The sequence below is a fragment of the Chaetomium tenue genome (assembly GCF_020726465.1).
Source record: "Chaetomium tenue strain MPI-SDFR-AT-0079 chromosome Unknown F5144scaffold_1, whole genome shotgun sequence".
In the NCBI taxonomy this organism is placed as follows: Eukaryota; Fungi; Ascomycota; class Sordariomycetes; order Sordariales; family Chaetomiaceae; genus Chaetomium; species Chaetomium tenue.
The window spans coordinates 81732-97420 of NW_027117329.1; the positions used below are offsets into that span (position 1 = coordinate 81732).

The 15689-nt window shown below is 56.8% G+C and overlaps 5 protein-coding genes across 5 annotated transcripts; 3 read left to right on the forward strand and 2 right to left on the reverse strand.

Moving 5' to 3' along the window:
• Positions 1-551: 551 nt before the first annotated feature.
• On the forward strand, positions 552-2160 carry F5144DRAFT_1581 (glycoside hydrolase superfamily). Its single transcript, XM_066782506.1, has 2 exons — positions 552-1172; positions 1232-2160. The coding sequence occupies exons 1-2, from the start codon at positions 843-845 to the stop codon at positions 2135-2137; spliced, it is 1236 nt and encodes a 411-aa protein (XP_066647529.1). The 5' UTR covers positions 552-842; the 3' UTR covers positions 2138-2160.
• An 844-nt stretch (positions 2161-3004) lies between these two features.
• F5144DRAFT_480776 (hemerythrin HHE cation binding domain-containing protein) lies at positions 3005-3793 on the forward strand (the record flags this gene model as incomplete). The annotated part of the gene is made up of 2 exons (XM_066785247.1): positions 3005-3400; positions 3473-3793. The coding sequence occupies 2 exons, from the start codon at positions 3005-3007 to the stop codon at positions 3791-3793; spliced, it is 717 nt and encodes a 238-aa protein (XP_066647530.1).
• A 345-nt stretch (positions 3794-4138) lies between these two features.
• On the reverse strand, positions 4139-6121 carry F5144DRAFT_481473 (uncharacterized protein; the record flags this gene model as incomplete). Its single annotated transcript, XM_066785283.1, has 2 exons — positions 4139-5438; positions 5970-6121. 2 exons carry the CDS (start codon positions 6119-6121, stop codon positions 4139-4141), a joined length of 1452 nt encoding a protein of 483 aa, XP_066647531.1.
• Positions 6122-6405: 284 nt separating this feature from the next.
• On the forward strand, positions 6406-8896 carry F5144DRAFT_634205 (cytochrome P450). The gene is made up of 5 exons (XM_066792573.1): positions 6406-7105; positions 7208-7938; positions 7991-8396; positions 8458-8604; positions 8664-8896. The coding sequence occupies exons 1-5, from the start codon at positions 6884-6886 to the stop codon at positions 8709-8711; spliced, it is 1554 nt and encodes a 517-aa protein (XP_066647532.1). The 5' UTR covers positions 6406-6883; the 3' UTR covers positions 8712-8896.
• Positions 8897-9226: 330 nt separating this feature from the next.
• F5144DRAFT_542457 (uncharacterized protein) lies at positions 9227-12839 on the reverse strand (the record flags this gene model as incomplete). Its single annotated transcript, XM_066787192.1, has 3 exons — positions 9227-9290; positions 9431-12419; positions 12494-12839. 3 exons carry the CDS (start codon positions 12837-12839, stop codon positions 9227-9229), a joined length of 3399 nt encoding a protein of 1132 aa, XP_066647533.1.
• Between the last annotated feature and the right edge of the window lie 2850 nt (positions 12840-15689).

Consider the following 15689-nt stretch of genomic DNA (forward strand, 5'->3'; position numbering starts at 1 on the left):
GACAAGTCGTAAGCCAAGGAAGCCCTCAAACCTCAGCCGCATCCCGATGTGTATGTACATGTACATACTACAAGACTACAAGCGCGCCGGCTATTTGCGCGCAAGCACCCATGGCATCCTCCTCGCTCGCCAACTTCCTATTCTTCCCGACGGCATCACCAACTCGGTCTCCGGCCACCGCAACCACACTGACAACAAGGTTGTAGCCCGCGGCCTTCAGGCTAATTGTCACGTGGAGAGCGGAGTTGGGGAGCATTGAGGAACCTAAAAACCTCCGGGGGTGCCGGGATTAAGGGGCACGCTAGCGCCAGTGGGGTTCTGAAGGTTGCCAGCTTCCGGGTTCACAAGCAATTGGCGTCGCCTTGGCTGCCCCTTTTGCGTACCCCGGAAGATCCTCCGAAGCAAAACCGGGTTAGGTGACCGTTCAGACGAGCAGCGATGGTAACCAACCCAAGACTATCCACTGCAGGACCCGGCACCAGTGGACCCATCATGCACGATCAGACCAACTTCGACCAGCTTCGACCCGGCTTCGAAGCTTCCAGGCCGGAGCAAGCCGAAGCTAGAAGCACATCGGTTGGATGAACCAACCCATGGCCGCTCACAGATCACGGGGGGGTGAGTGGGCGATGCGGCCCCGTGGGGACGACGAGCCGATGGCCCATTGCCGAGATTCGAGCCAGGACCAGGCAAGGATAACATCTGGTACGGAGAGTTAACGAGAGGTATTCTGAGCAATTATAAAGCCTCAGGCGCTGCCCTCGTCCAACCCTCTGCTGCCCTCTCACCACCCACGTCTCTCCTCAACCCCATCGTCGGTGTCGTCTTTCCCGGTCAGCAAAATGTATGCCAACGCTTTCCTCTCGGCGCTCCTAGTGCCTGCCGTCTCGGCCCAGCTCAATGACCTCGCCGTCCGCGCTGGTCTGAAGTACTTCGGTACCGCTCTCGGCGAAGGCACCATCAACAGCGACAGCCAGTATGCCGCCATTCTCAGCGACAAGAGCATGTTCGGCCAGCTCGTCCCCGAGAACGGCATGAAGTGGGACAGCACGGAGCCCTCGCGCGGCCAGTTCAACTACAACCAGGGTGACATCTCCGCCAACACGGCCAAGAAGAACGGCCAGGGTCTCCGCTGCCACGCCCTCGTGTGGTACAGCCAGCTCCCTTCATGGGTGAGTCCACCTTCCACGAGAGAGCTGTCAAAGCCGCGTCCTTGCTAACCCATACCCAGGTCTCCCAAGGCTCGTGGAACAAGCAGACCCTGACCTCGGTCATGGAGACGCACATCAACAACGTCATGGGCCACTACAAGGGCCAGTGTTACGCGTGGGACGTGATCAACGAGACCATCAGCGACAGCGGCGGATGGCGCGACAGCGTATTCCTCCGGACTTTCGGCACCGACTACTTCCCGCTCTCCTTCAATCTGGCCAAGAAGGCCGACCCCAACACCAAGCTGTACTACAACGACTACAACCTTGAGTACAACGCCGCCAAGACCGACTACGCCGTTGACCTCGTCAAGATCGTCCAGGCCGCTGGCGCTCCCATTGACGGTGTCGGCTTCCAGGGCCATCTCATCGTCGGCAGCACCCCCAGCCGCGCCAACCTGGCCACCACCCTCAAGCGCTTCACTGCGCTCGGCGTCGAGGTCGCCTACACGGAGCTCGACATCCGCCACGCCAGCCTCCCCGCCTCGTCGCAGGCGTCCGTCACCCAGGGCAACGACTACGCCAACGTGGTCGGCTCGTGTGTCGACGTCGACGGCTGCATCGGCGTGACCGTCTGGGGCTTCACCGACAAGCACTCGTGGATCCCGGGCACCTTCCCCGGCGAGGGCGACGCCATGATCTACGACAGCAACTACAACCGGAAGCCCGCATGGACCTCCATCTCGTCGGTGCTCGCCGCCGCCGCCACCGGCAGCCCGCCCCCCACCTCCACCCTCATCACCGTCACCACCACCCCGCCCGTCTCCCGCACCTCCACCTCCACCTCGGTCGGCACCACCCCGACCGGCGGTGCGGCCTCGCCCCGCTGGGGCCAATGCGGCGGCAATGGCTGGCAGGGCCCTACCCGCTGCGAGAGCCCCTGGACCTGCCAGAAGCAGAACGACTGGTACTCGCAGTGCCTGTAAACGGTTTCCTAACCGTGGTTTCGGAAGCGTGACGATTGCTTAGCTGCTACTCCTGTTGCAGCACTCTGGAGCTGGGATTGTTGGCGCTACGGCGCCGGCTGGGTGTTATTCGGGGGAGTTCTTCTGTATGTATTGAAGGTACCCTTAGGACCGGTTGTAAATAACTTGGGAATACGTATATTATGTGGATGCATAGCATGATCCCTTTCCAAAGATCGCCCTTTCTGTCCTCGCAACTGTCCGAGTCGTCGGACCATTGAACCATGACTTGCTACGCAATGCTTCGTAAAAGGTGGATTACGGTCAGCGAGAGGCTGAGTGTGATTGCCCAGCGTACAACTCAAAGGGGAGTAGGTCTGGGAGTTTGTGACTCAAAGCCGGGACAAAACTTCCGTGCCCCTGACGCCTAGAATCGCATCCAAAGTTCTGAGCATCGATCGGTGTCACGTAGCGGCGATTCCAGGGCTGGGTTGCCAGGCTCCGCTCTGTAGGAAGTATCATGACATCACCAACCAACTTCCTCAAGGGGCAGGCAACCCACTCACAACGGACGTTAATATCAGCGCCCCGTGCTCCCGGAGCAAAAGCTACGGGCAGCCACTCAAAGTACACCGATTTCCGAACCATGACGCGCAGAGCCTTCAGGAACGATATCTCCGTTGGCATGGTTGCGTCTAGCAATACCGGTATCTCAGAACAAACAACAGACATGGAGAACCGGCCTGGACCTTTAATTGTGGCTTAACTGTACAGTAGAGTAACAAGAAGTACAGAAAGAGCTTCGCAGTCCCTCCAGGCAAATCTTGTGTTGCCATTGCCCCTTGACCTTCCCTCTATTTTTCTTCCCATCCTCTTTTAAACCGAACCATGTATCGGCAAGCACTTCGTCCCGCCTCAACCATTACCCAACAAGCAGCCAGACACACCTTCACCAGCCCAAACACCTGTCCCTTCATTGTATTCCCCATCCGCTTCCAGTCGACCGAGACTCGACAGGGCACCCCGACGGGAGCAACCATGGCCGCGAGCGCAGCGACCCGGGTGTCGGACCGCATCAAGCACGACCACGACGAGCTGCGGGAGTACTACAACAACATCAAGAACGCACACCGCGACGACGATAAGGCCAAGTGGCAAAACCAGTTCGTGTGGGAGCTCGCGCGGCATTCGGTGGCCGAGGAGATCGTCGTGTACCCGGCGTTTGAGAAGCACATCCCCAACGGCATGGTCATGGCCGAGAAGGACCGGTCTGAACACCAGCAGGTACGTGACTCCCACCCCACCGAGGCCACAGCCACCCAAACCCCTCTTCTAACACCCAACGCCCTTCTCCAGGTCAAAGAAAAGCTCCACACCTTCCAATCCCTCGCCCCCACCGACCCGACCTTCACGCCCACGATCGACTCGCTCTGGGAGTCGCTCGCGCAGCACATGCAGGAGGAGGAGCGCGACGACCTGCCGGCGCTGGAGCAGGCGCTCGACGACGAGGCGTCGGGCCAGCTGGCGCGCAGCTTCGACCGCACCAAGCACTTTGTGCCGACGCGCAGCCACCCGGCCGCGCCGGACCGGCCGCCGTACGAGACGGCCGTGGGCATGCTGGCCACGCCGCTGGATAAGCTAAGGGATATGTTTCGGAGGTTTCCGGAGGGGAAGTGAGCTTGGGTGTAAGCTTGGGTTTGATGGGGGTAGGGAGGATGGGTTGTGCAGGTGTTGGGTTGGTTGGCTTGTGTTCGAGAGGTTGGATTCAAGAGTGACAGGCCAGGGGCAAATTATCCGAAGCCTTGTAGGGGGCGTAAAAGAATAAGACAAAAGAAAGTGTTAACTCTGTCTGAGTTGGTGAGTTGCAACGTGGTGCGGACCCCAACATCCCAAAGGCCGGGTGTAAGACCCGCATGGCCGGCGAAACCATGAACACCCGCCAACATTTCCAGTTGGTGGTCGGTTGACTGAACGGTGTTGTCTCGCCGTTTAGAAGAACCAGTACGAGGCTAGTCCGGCAGCTCACCCCATCGCCGCGTGTCCGGTGATCCAGCCCAGGGCCCAGGCCGAGTGCCGCTTCCACGGCCCAGTCATGGTCCGGGCGATATCCCGTATTACCCCCTCAGCCCAGCCCTGCATGAACCAATACCCCTGCAGTTGCGCGGCGTGGAACACAACACAGTAGTACGAGAGCAGGGCCAGTGCAGCTTGGTTCCGCTGCCTCAGCAACGGTATCAGATCATCCGATGTCTGGATCGGCCACGCCGCGACTACGCGGTACTCGGCGCTGGCGGACTTGGTGAGCGAGTCCCGGATGACCGACACCAGGCGGTACGCATCGGCATGGATGATGGCGCGCACCCGGTCGTCGGCCTCGGTCTCGGCAATCTCGACCAGGAAATCCCCGACGGCCAGCACGACGCGGTCCAGGGCCGGGTTGGGGAGCTCAGTGCCGCCGTGCTGCACAAACAGGTCCGCGAGAGGGCCCGAACGTAGCAGGTCCTGGGACGAGTACAGCACGCTGCCGATGCCCTTGACCAGGATCAACACGTCGACGATGTCGTCCACGGTGGGCCCGCCGGGGACGCGGTTCGTGGAGGCGGCAGCGAGGGAGCCGATAAAGAGGAGCGACGACGAGGCGAACAGAGCGTGGCAGTTGGTGGGCGAGAGCTCTGATAGGGCCAGGCGCATACGTCGGATGCCGGCGTTTTGGTGCTGCGATGCGCGGAGCGAGTACGCCTGGCGGTTTTGGGGGTGTAGGTGGGCGAGGTGGTAGGATGCTACGGCGAGAATCTGGTGCAGCAAGAAGATGTGGCTGAAAGCTTGCCTGGGCACCTCCATCTTCCACAGACGGTTTATCTCGAGCCGCGCAGAGTCGATCATGAAGGTCTCATAGGTGGACGTGGTGAAGTGATGCAGCAACTCGAGGTCGAACACCCAGTTGGCTGTGTCCTCCTCAGCCGGGCCAGTGACGAGCTTGGTCAGGTACGGAAAGGGGTCGGGGGTAGTTGCTACAGGGGAGTCGGTAGATGGCGTGCGTGCCGAGCCGCTCGGGGAGGGTACCGGATCCGGGCCGCATTCTCCTGGTGGGCCGGGAGTGGGTGGCTGCAGTAGCGTGGGCTTCGGGTTGAGAGCCCTCACCCGGATTTTCCGGAGGTCTGGTGGCAGAGGGGACGGGCCCGGGCCTGGCGAAGGCGTGCCGGCAGCGGTAGAACTAGCGGTCGGGGAGGCGATGTCGGACTGGTTGGAAAGACTGCATTCGATGCCGTGGCGGAGGCATGCTTTGCAAGATGGCCTGGTCTCGTCACACTGATGAATGGCACTGGGTGTCAGTAAACACAGGTCCCTGTGTGGTCTCGGGGTGGTGAAATGGAGGGATTGGAACCAAGGAACGGCCTCGGACTCGGGGAAACAAAACAAAACGCGTCACTTTGCTCACTTTGACTCTACGTTGCTTGCACCTCAAGCACCCAGTACGTGATTTAGTATAACCCAGGCGCAGGCGAGCCATGGTCAATCGGACACGGCGACGAGTAACAAGCAAAAACGAGGCAAAAGCGAAAGCGAGCCCGTGGGGGGATTCGTCGCTGTCGGTCTCGGCAGAATCTTTCAGCAGAAGAACGGGAATTGGTGGGGTGCAAAATCCCCAGGCTTCAACAGGAGCCAACCAAAAAACTTCAATTCGTTGCAAGGAGGTGGGTCCGGCAGCTGCTACCCGGCTGTCATGGCCCGCAAATCGAAAAGAAACTCTGGCGAAGAATTGGAAAAGCCCCAGACGTCATTTCGGGGCAATTTGGAGAAACCGTTCAACAAAACAATGTCGCGCACCACCCGCGACTCGCTCGCCTCCCACCTGCCCCTTTTCGAAGTTTGTTGCGGGATCGCCACTTGGCACGCGCACCTGCCTTGGTGGCCACTCAAGCCACTCAGCAAGAAGGACGAAGCCAATTGAGAGAGGATCCGAAACCGTAAATGCAGGTCAATCTTGTGGAGCTCGGCTTGCATGTTTCGATCTTGTTCAGCATTCGCCATTTAATCTACCGACTTCGTACACGACCGAGTACAAAGCACGAATACACGTATTGATGCGCTTCTTTTTTTTTTGCGTTTTACAAGCCTCCATTTTTCTGGTCGCTTGGGTGCATTCGGGGTGTCCATGCATCATGCAAGGACTCGGAGCTTACCCCTAAGGTGGTTGGGACGCAGATTTTGAAGGCCGACGAGGAGGTGCTTTGCTGACCGCTTCCTAGTATCCATCATCCAGAAGCCTAAATCCTGAATCCTGTCCCCAGGCACCGCGATGAACCCAAGCTATCAACAACCACCAGAGCTAGGGACGAATACTAGTAATAATACAGTCCGAGCCAAGCCCCTCGCAATGCCGCGTCAGATCTGCGCTTAATTTCCCGGCTTGGCCTGGACTTTGACATGGCTGTGCTGGGAACCGGGCTCGAGCCGATCCAAACACAGCCGTTTTGGTGGCTCCGGCGGGTCGTCTGAAACGTCACTGCCAAACACCGTGTCACTCGTGTCAGCCGTTGCTACCCTAATCACCCCCGGATCGCGTTGTCCCCGGGTGAAGTGGCCCACCTACCAGGGAGAATACGCCGATGGAAGGCTGGGACGCAACGAAAGCGAGATGTTGTTTATAAGGTGGCGTTGTCCCGCCTGTACGTCTTTTGTATGTATGTGTTTGTTTGTTTGTTTCACACCGGGCTTTGAGGATCGCTGCAGCCATTCACCAAAACCACAATACAACCGCCCACCATGGCGAATGTACAAGCAATTTCAGAAGCCGTCACCGCCAGGTTGCCGTTGATTCTCCCAACCCTTGCCGCCCTCCTCGCCGTCCTCCTCCTCCAAAATGTCCTGAGCCAGAAACCCCTCGCGAATGTCCCCGTTGCGGGCGAGCACCTGGGCGGTGATGAGAAACGGAGGCAAGCATACTTGACCAAGGCCGCCGACCTTTACGTTGACGGCTACAAGAAGGTTAGTCGACCGGGAATCCTACGTAGCAGGACCCCGCATCGACAAGGCTAACGGCCCCTAGTTCAAAAACAGTGTCTTCAGGATCGTGACCTCCAACAGTAGGATTCCGAATCAGACGTTCCTCAGCTCGCTCATGCAGCGGCTAATATCCGTGTAGAGTTTACCGTCATCGTCGTGCCGCCAAAGTTCCTGGGTGAGCTCAGAAAGCTTCCAGACGATGTCGTCAGCTTTGACGATGCCATCGCCCAAATCATGCACACCAAGTACACCAAGCTCCCCACCGGCGAAACCTTGGTTCCTCACACAGTCAAAGCCAGCTTAACGCCAGCCCTGGTCCGCCTTAACCCAACCATTGCCGAAGAGGTCCAGCAATCCATCCTCCAAGAGCTGCCTTCTTGCGCCGATTGGACTTCCCTCAACATTAACCGCAAGCTCCTCCGTATCGTCGCTCTCGTGTCCGGTCGCATCTTCATCGGCGCCGAGCTCAGCCGCTCCGAGGAGTACCTCGACGCCGCCATCAACTACACCATCGAGTTAATGGAAGCCCGCCGCGCCCTGGAGGCCATGCGTCCCTGGCTACGGCCGTTCCTCGGCAGCCGGCTGCCCGAGGTTAAGAAACTGGATCAACGACGTGCACAAGCAGACAAGTTCTTACGTCCCATCGTGGCCGCCAGGCGTCAAATGCAGGACAGCGAGAAGCCCGACGACATGCTGCAGTGGATTATGGATGCGCAGGACAAGTTTAGACAATACTCGACGGCGGAGCTGGCAACCATCCAACTGGCCATTTCTTTCGCCGCCATCCACACCACGACCCTGACGACCACCAACGTGTAAGTCTCGACCTCCTTGTACTATCGGGATGCCCCGACTAAGACCTTATAGTTTCTACAACCTCGCAGCCTACCCGCAATACATCCCTGAACTGCGCGACGAAATCCGCACTGTGCTCGCCGAGCACAATGGCGTCTTCACCAGCTCGGCACTGCAAGCCATGAAGAAGCTCGACAGCTTCCTCAAGGAAACGATGCGTCTGGATCCGGCCGGCTCCGTTTCCTTCTCGCGCAAGGTCAACAAGACCTTTACCCTCTCCAACGGTCAGGTCATCCCGGCTGGTGTTGTCATCGAGGTCCCCGCCGCCGCCGTCAGCCGCGATTCCGAGGTGTTCCCGGACGCCGACAAGTTTGATCCCTGGCGCTTCTCTCGCTTGCGTGAGGAGGCCCGCGAGGCCGGCCAAGTGGAGGCTGCCGCCCAGAACCAGTTTGTTTCCGTCAACCCGACTGTTCTAACCGTAAGTGATTCGGGCGGAGTGAAGCAGTGCCTACCATGATACTCGGCTAACCCCCGCTCAGTTTGGCTTTGGGCGCCATGCCTGCCCCGGCCGGTTCTTCGCCGCCAACGAGATCAAGATGATCGTCGCCAACTTTGTCCTCGAATACGACATGGCTCTCCCAGAAGGGGTAACCGAGAGATACCCAAACCTTTTATTCGGTTCATCGGTAAGTTTTCGTGGCCCCTGAATCTCTTCTGCCAATAGTAGGGCTGACACTTGCTACAGTCTGTGCCGGATCCGACGAAGGAGTTGCTGTTTAAGAGGATCGCATAATACCAGCCCGACGTAAACCATGTAAACTATACCTCATCTATTGTTTCTTGGGTTATTTGTGATTCAAAACCAGGTGACACGTGGAACTCGTTGTCATCGGTGTGGCCTTGGTCAGGTTCATCGGGGGCAGCTACGCCTGCGAATCAGGATCAAGAAGGCCCCCAGGGAGGGAGTTAGAGGCCGAGGGCGGAGATATATACCGCAGCGTCACAATCAATCTAGCCAGCCCGGTGGTTATGCTGCGCACACCTGTCAAAGAGGTGCCAAAATATCGAAAGAAAATGATTCAGAATTATCCCAACTTTTATAACTATAAACTAATAAATCGACAATACCTAGCTCACCAACACTTACCCTTGTTGACCTCCCCTTAAACATCAGCCTTAGCCCCATGCGCAATTAATATGCCAACAATAGCTTCATGGCCTCCCTTGGCCGCGTATTTAAGTGGCGTCTCGCCGAAACTCCCCCCTTCGATATCGGCTCCATGCGTACGTAAAAGATCAACAATCCCCTCAAACCCTCCCTTCGCCGCGTACTGCAGTGGTGTTAAGCGCCACTGCCCACTTGGGGGATTCACTTGGGCCCCATTCACAACCAACAGCTCAGCGATAGCCTTGTGTCCTCCCTTGGCTGCATGCTGGAGGGGCGTCTCGCCGAGCAAACCCCCCTCGATATTAGCTCCATTCGTAAGTAAAAGGTCAACGATACTCTCATACCCTCCCTTCGCCGCGTATTGGAGTGGCGACTCGCCGAACCCCCTCGGCCCCCCGCCCTCGACATCAGCCCCCTCCGTAAGCAGAAGGTTGACAATTCCCTCATAACCCCCCTTTGCCGCGTACTGGAGTGGCACCAGGGCCTCAGCCCGGCCCTTCGCATTGACGTCGGCCCCCTTCACAACTAACAGCTCAACAACAGCCTTGTGCCCTGCATCCGCCGCGGCTTGGAGTGGGTTCTGGCTCGGCCCTCCCCCCTCAATGTCAGCCCCGTTTGCAACTAGCAACTGAACAACAGCCATATGCCCTCCCACCGCCGCCACCTCGAGTGGCCTCACGCCGGGCCCTCCTCCCTCGACGTCGGCCGAATTGGCAAGTAACAGGCCAACGATGTCTTCGTATCCGAAGCCAGCAGCTGCGTGAAGTGGTGTCTGGCCAAAGGAATCCAAGGTGTTGACAGCAGCGCCCTTCCTAATCAGCAAGTCAACGACAGCCTTGTTGCCCTCGGAAACGGCCATGTGGAGCGCCGTCGAGCCATCAAAGTACACGGTGTCAACGTCGGCACCCTTGGCAAGCAGAAGCGCGGCAAGATCAGCTAGCCCAAAACGCGAGGCTATTGCCAAACCTGGAAAGTCAGCAATGTATAGCTGATCGTGCCTTCGGTACATGTAGGTCCACGCCGAGAAGATCTTTGATGTGCTGTCACAGATCCGCAGTGCATCCGATAATATCACGGAGGTCGGTTCCACAGCAGCCTCTCGCAAATGCGTACCCCAATATTTAGCTGAGTAGCCGAGGAAAGGGGGATGTTGATCGTCGGATTCCTCGCCCATATAGCAGGTCTGAACTTTGCCGTATAACTCCTCAAGAGAGCTGTCGGGCATGAAGTAGCGCAGATACACCACGCAGGCTTCGGCGAGCACCGTGTGAGCGTGGCACATCGTGATGGAGTTTTCCCACGGCGGCGCGGCATGTCCGGGTGATGGTGGCGTTGCGAGGAGGAACTCCCTAGCGGTCTGATGAAGAAAGTAGACCCTATCATGGTATATGGAGACGAACAAACCGCAGACGCGTGGGAGGGTTTCCCGGAAGTCGTCTTCGCTTTCAAGCTCCAGACACCACGTCTCAGGCGTGGAGTCCGATGGGCGATTGACGCTCACCGCGACGTTCATCTCAGCTACGGTCAAAGGCCGACTTGCCGCCAAAATGATACTCAGGGTCTTTTGAGCCAGTGGAGAACCTCTGTGCTTTGCGAGGATCTTTTCGTACGCCTGGTTGACAGTGGTTGGAAGGTTCTGAAGCATCAAGTCGATCCCCTTCGTGGTTTTCTGGAAGCCTTCCGACTCCAAGTAATCAAAGACAAGGTATACCCAAAGGTAAGTGCGATGATCAACAGCCGCCAAGCGCTGCTCCAGGTAGTCCTCGATGTGTTTTAAGAGACGCAGCTTTCGTACGCGATGCTTGATGACGTGGTCCACTTCCTTGCTGATGGCATCAGACTCGTTTTCTCCCGGGATTCGAACATAGGGGAACGCGTCCACCAAGTCCTGGAACCCGGATAGAACTGTAGAATATGGTCTCCCGGTTAACAGAAATTTGACCCTCCGTGGCGAAATGGACTTCCCAACAAAAAGGGCCGTCAGCTGTTGCATCAGCTCCCGAAAGTCTGCCTCAACACACTCGTCTAGCGCGTCAAGGACAAAAGTCGTTGGTTCAGCAGCGGGATCCTCGGTAGCAGCTTTCAGGATATCCCACAGCGACTTGGTATTCGACACAATTTTGGAACCGTTCTCGGCGAACTTTGGCATTGCGTGGCGAATCAAGGCTGGCTGTTGGGAAAAGAGCTGGTGAAGAAGGGCACAGAGAGCTTGGGAAAGGGTGTTTTGATCCTGGTCTTTGAAGAAGAAGTAGCAAATGTTGGCTTCTCCTACAGAGGGTAGCATGTGGTCGATAAGATACTTTGCCAGAACTGACTTTCCGCATCCGGGGTCCGTAGATACGAGAAGAGGTCCTGTATCTTGTGTGAGCCATGATCGGAAGTTATCATGCTTGAGGAACCACTCGCAGGTACCCTCGGCGCGGTCTTCAACTCTTCCTTTGTACCACTCGTATGAATCATCTTCGGTTCCGCCTCGCGCGAGGCGGAAGGTTTGGTGACATTCTTGAGTCTCGCGTTCCGCCTCAGTTTGCTGCTTCCCTGACAGTAGATCTCGAATTTCCACCGTTGCTCGAAGATGATCTTTGGTGATCAGGTGGGACTGGCGGAGCACTTGGAGAGAACTATCGGCCGTCTTGTTCAAAGACTCAAGTTCCTGTCTCGACAAAAGCTCGTTGATCTGGGAGAGATCGAAAGAAACAGCCTGTTCGAGTTCCTTCACCTTGGCCTGCATCTGCTTCCAGCCATCGTATGCGAGCGTGTCACGCGCCAGCCTGCAAAGCCAATGCTTGTAGTAATGTCGGATGCTTCGAAGCTGAAACTCGAGAATGTGTTGATACAGTTCCTGGATACTGTGGCTGCATCTGGTTGCCAAGTCATCATTCGCCGTTCTGGTGCCGGACGAGTGGTGAAGAAGACGAAATAGTAGGGGCTCGAGTGCTGTGTAATAACCCATGCGATTTGCGACGTAGGCAAACCCATCTCGGTTGGCCATATCCTCGGCACTCGGGTTTATGAGAAGCGGGATGACGACACAGATGCCAGCCCAGGCGACGGAAGCCTGGGGAGACACTTTGACGGCCTCCCCAATTATCCCTTTGAGCTGCCCCACCACCTTTGCAAGCTGTGTAATCTGGTCCTTGAGTATGTAGGTCTGGCCGAAGATGCGGTATTGGGTTGCCTTCTCCTCCAACCGGGCTAGAGAACCCTCTGCTATTGCGACCATCTGAGCTTGCCGGGCGGCGGGGTTGGAATCGTCTATTATCGAGTACATGTATTGGTCGTCTCCGCGTGCCGTGCCGCCGTAGATAGAGGGTCCGTCTCGGTATTCAATATCTGCCATACGGTATTAGTTCCATGCCTGCTTGGTAAGGTGACGAGACGGAAGAGGAGCGCAGGTGGGGACGTACTCGACGCCGGGAGCAGCTCCTTTGATAGGAGTGCCTCGTACTCCTCCACTAACAGATAATCCTTCTCCTTGAGGGCATCGTACGCGCGATCCCACAGCGACAGGGCCACTTGCGGGCATTCGAGTTTATCAGCTCCAACATGGCCGTCTAGAGCAGCACCTTCGCGGGTGCCTGTGAAGATGATATTTCTGGAGCGAGTAGACCGAGCCACCTTTAACAAACCCGACTTGTGGCGTCTGTGACGAAACTCTCGAAATCCGCCGACGAGCTGTCGAACTGAAGAGGTCAAGGACGGAGCTGGCGCTATCCCGTTTGGAACGGTGGGCTTGGGGGTAGAGGGCCCCATCGTTTCGCGTTTGGTGATGTTTTGGAGACTTAGCCACCTTGGATGCACCTTCCTTACCTAGGTACCTAGGTACCTTGGGCCGGAGCATACCTCATTCATGCGACCGAACCAATGAGACCCGCGGCAGAGGTGTGTGTTCATTGCTTGGGCAGACTTGCAGCGAGCCGCCAGCGAAACCCAACTCGAGAGGCAACGTTGCCCAAACTCCGTCGATATCGCTTTTTGCTGAACGAAGAGCATCTCCAAACCCGCCTTCACAGCCATCCTCCGCCGACCAGGTCTTGAAAGGCGGGTGTGTTCCCGGCCCAGCGAACCTCCTATCGCTGTCTCGACTCTCGACTTCTGGAAAGTTCGTGCGCAATCGCCCAGGCCGTTTTGTCCCAACTCTGGTCGTCCGCTTCCAACCCCGCTCTTGTGCTTCCAGTCCGGTCCCTCTTCACCAGGCTACCTAAATTTTCGAAGCCTTCATGGTCTCTCTTCAGGCCAGGAGTGAGGGCCGAAGACCAAAAAGAGCATTGTGGTATACAAATTTGTCGCAGCACTTCCAATTTAGTTTGCTTTGCTTGATATTCCTCTTATTTACCCACCAACGCCTGAAACCATAGATTGCCAGCATAGCCCACCATGGCAACGATTCAAAACACCCACGCACAGAAGAAAACCGACATGGTGCAACATCTTGAACAATTCCATCCTAAGCAGAATGCGCTGTCCAACTCTGGCCTCAATCTCCACATGATCTCGTCATAATTCCATCACCGCACGCGGGGGTACATTGAGCTGGGGTTGTTGGTTTTTGAATCAACACTGAAGGAAGCATCTTCTGGGTCCAAGCTCAAAGCAACTTTGACTGCACAGTGCAAGATACAGCTTTGACACCATTGCAGATCGGCGACTGTTATCCCTCGGCGAAGCCATCTAGTCGCTTATTAGCGAAGTGACATACGAAATGGAGTGAATCAGATCAAACCCTGCAAACCCTCCGACACCTCCTGCTCTCGTCTGCCCTTGAAAACAGGCTCGGCTGGTTTCTCGACTTCCGATGAAATGCACCAAGCGACCGCGCCTTCTTGATCACAAGGCACCGTCGGCGAGTACAGCAACCCGGCGCCCACCACTGCAGCCAACGCCCTTGTCGCCCTTTTCAACACCAACGCCACTAGCAATGTCACAACGCCCTTAACCCCCGAACACACCCGCGCCCGCATCTCTTCCTCTCAACCCCCAAACCCAAACAGCAGCGCACCGGCCCCAGCAACGCAACTAGCAACCGCGACTACTTGCGCTAACCCTCTCGTCGCGGCACAGATGCGTATGGGTGCTCGACGCGGCCCGGCCCGAAACGGGTGGGGGAGGTGGGGGGCTTGGGGTGGTGCCTTTGTTGAGTTCGGATGACAAGAAGAGGTAGTCCTCGACCCCATAAATCCTCTGCCACCTCCATCACAACTATCTCACTTCCCCAAAACAGGGTTTTGGTGATGGTCGTCGGACGAAAAAATGATTGTGACAGAACTGATTCGGATGTAGCTTTTTGTGGCCCATTTCTGACTCGCAATTCCCTTGCTTTTTTGGGTGATGGCCCTGATCATTGGCCCGGACCGCGCGCCCCGGTGTCTGAATCCAAGGCCTGAGATGTGGTTTCAGGGGGCTGGAACTTGCTTGGCGACATTTCCCCCCATGCAGTATCAGACGAAAGTGGAGCAGATCACGCACTTGCTATAATGAGGCGGGAGACCATGGAATGCAAAAACACAATTTTGAGCGTTCACCTGTGCTTGTGACGGCTGGGAGATTGACATAATTTTGTCCCCTATCCTAACCGAGATCTAAAACGACTTCTTTTATTTTGAGACATCCGGTGGAAGATTTTGTCTTTTCCAGATGCCTGGTGCGGCGCGCGGTGGTTCAAACGTCATCGACGTCATGAGAGGCGATTCCGGAACTCCAGGAGCGGGACAACGCCGCCCCCAGCGAAAGAAGGTGAAGACGAGAAGGGCGATAGAGTCAAAGCTACAAGAAGATATGGACTGGGAAGAGGAAAGCAACATTGAGAAAATGCCGAGAAATCACAAGAATCGCACCATCCGGGTTGCAGCAGCCGATGAGGCGAGGGACGAGACCCGAGAATCAGAACAAACCGTGGATCATGACTTTAACAACAAATTGAACATCATGAAAGCAGAAATTCAGACGGAATTCAAAAAACTTAAGGACCATATGGCAGAGGAGATCGCCAAAATGACGGCCCAGCTGACTCAAGAGCTGGCACAGGCGCGAGAGGAGCTCACTCAAGCCCGCAGTGAGCTCGAGCACACCAAGATACAGCTACACACCATGACTAGAGCTCAGGAGACCCCATCGTGTCGACCGACGTATGCAGACATCGCCCGACGGACCCCTCTGGTCAGCATTCCCACCCCGCCGACCTCCACCGGTCGGCCGGCGACACCGGAACCAGCGTTCTGCACGGTGGACATGTCAAGGGTTCCGGAGGATCATGCCAGTGAAGCTACACCAGTAGCGCTTCGCAAGCTCATTGAGCATGAGATGCGTGCGCCTGGCGACCAACCCAGCTGGCGCTGTGTTGCCGTCACAAGAGATAGAGGAAGCACCAATTGTCTTAGGGTCATCAGTAGGAACGAAGGGGAATTGAAGAAGATCAAAGACATCGTCGAAGCAAAGAAAACGCCGGGTGCGAGAGTCCTTCGAGATCAGCTGTACCCGATCAAAGTCGACAATGTCAACCGTATGGCTGTCCTCGACCGTGAGAGCAAGGTCCTTCCTGGGACCGCGGAAGTCCTGGGCCAGGAAAACGACGTGCAGATTGCCAAGATAGCTTGGCTGAGTCGA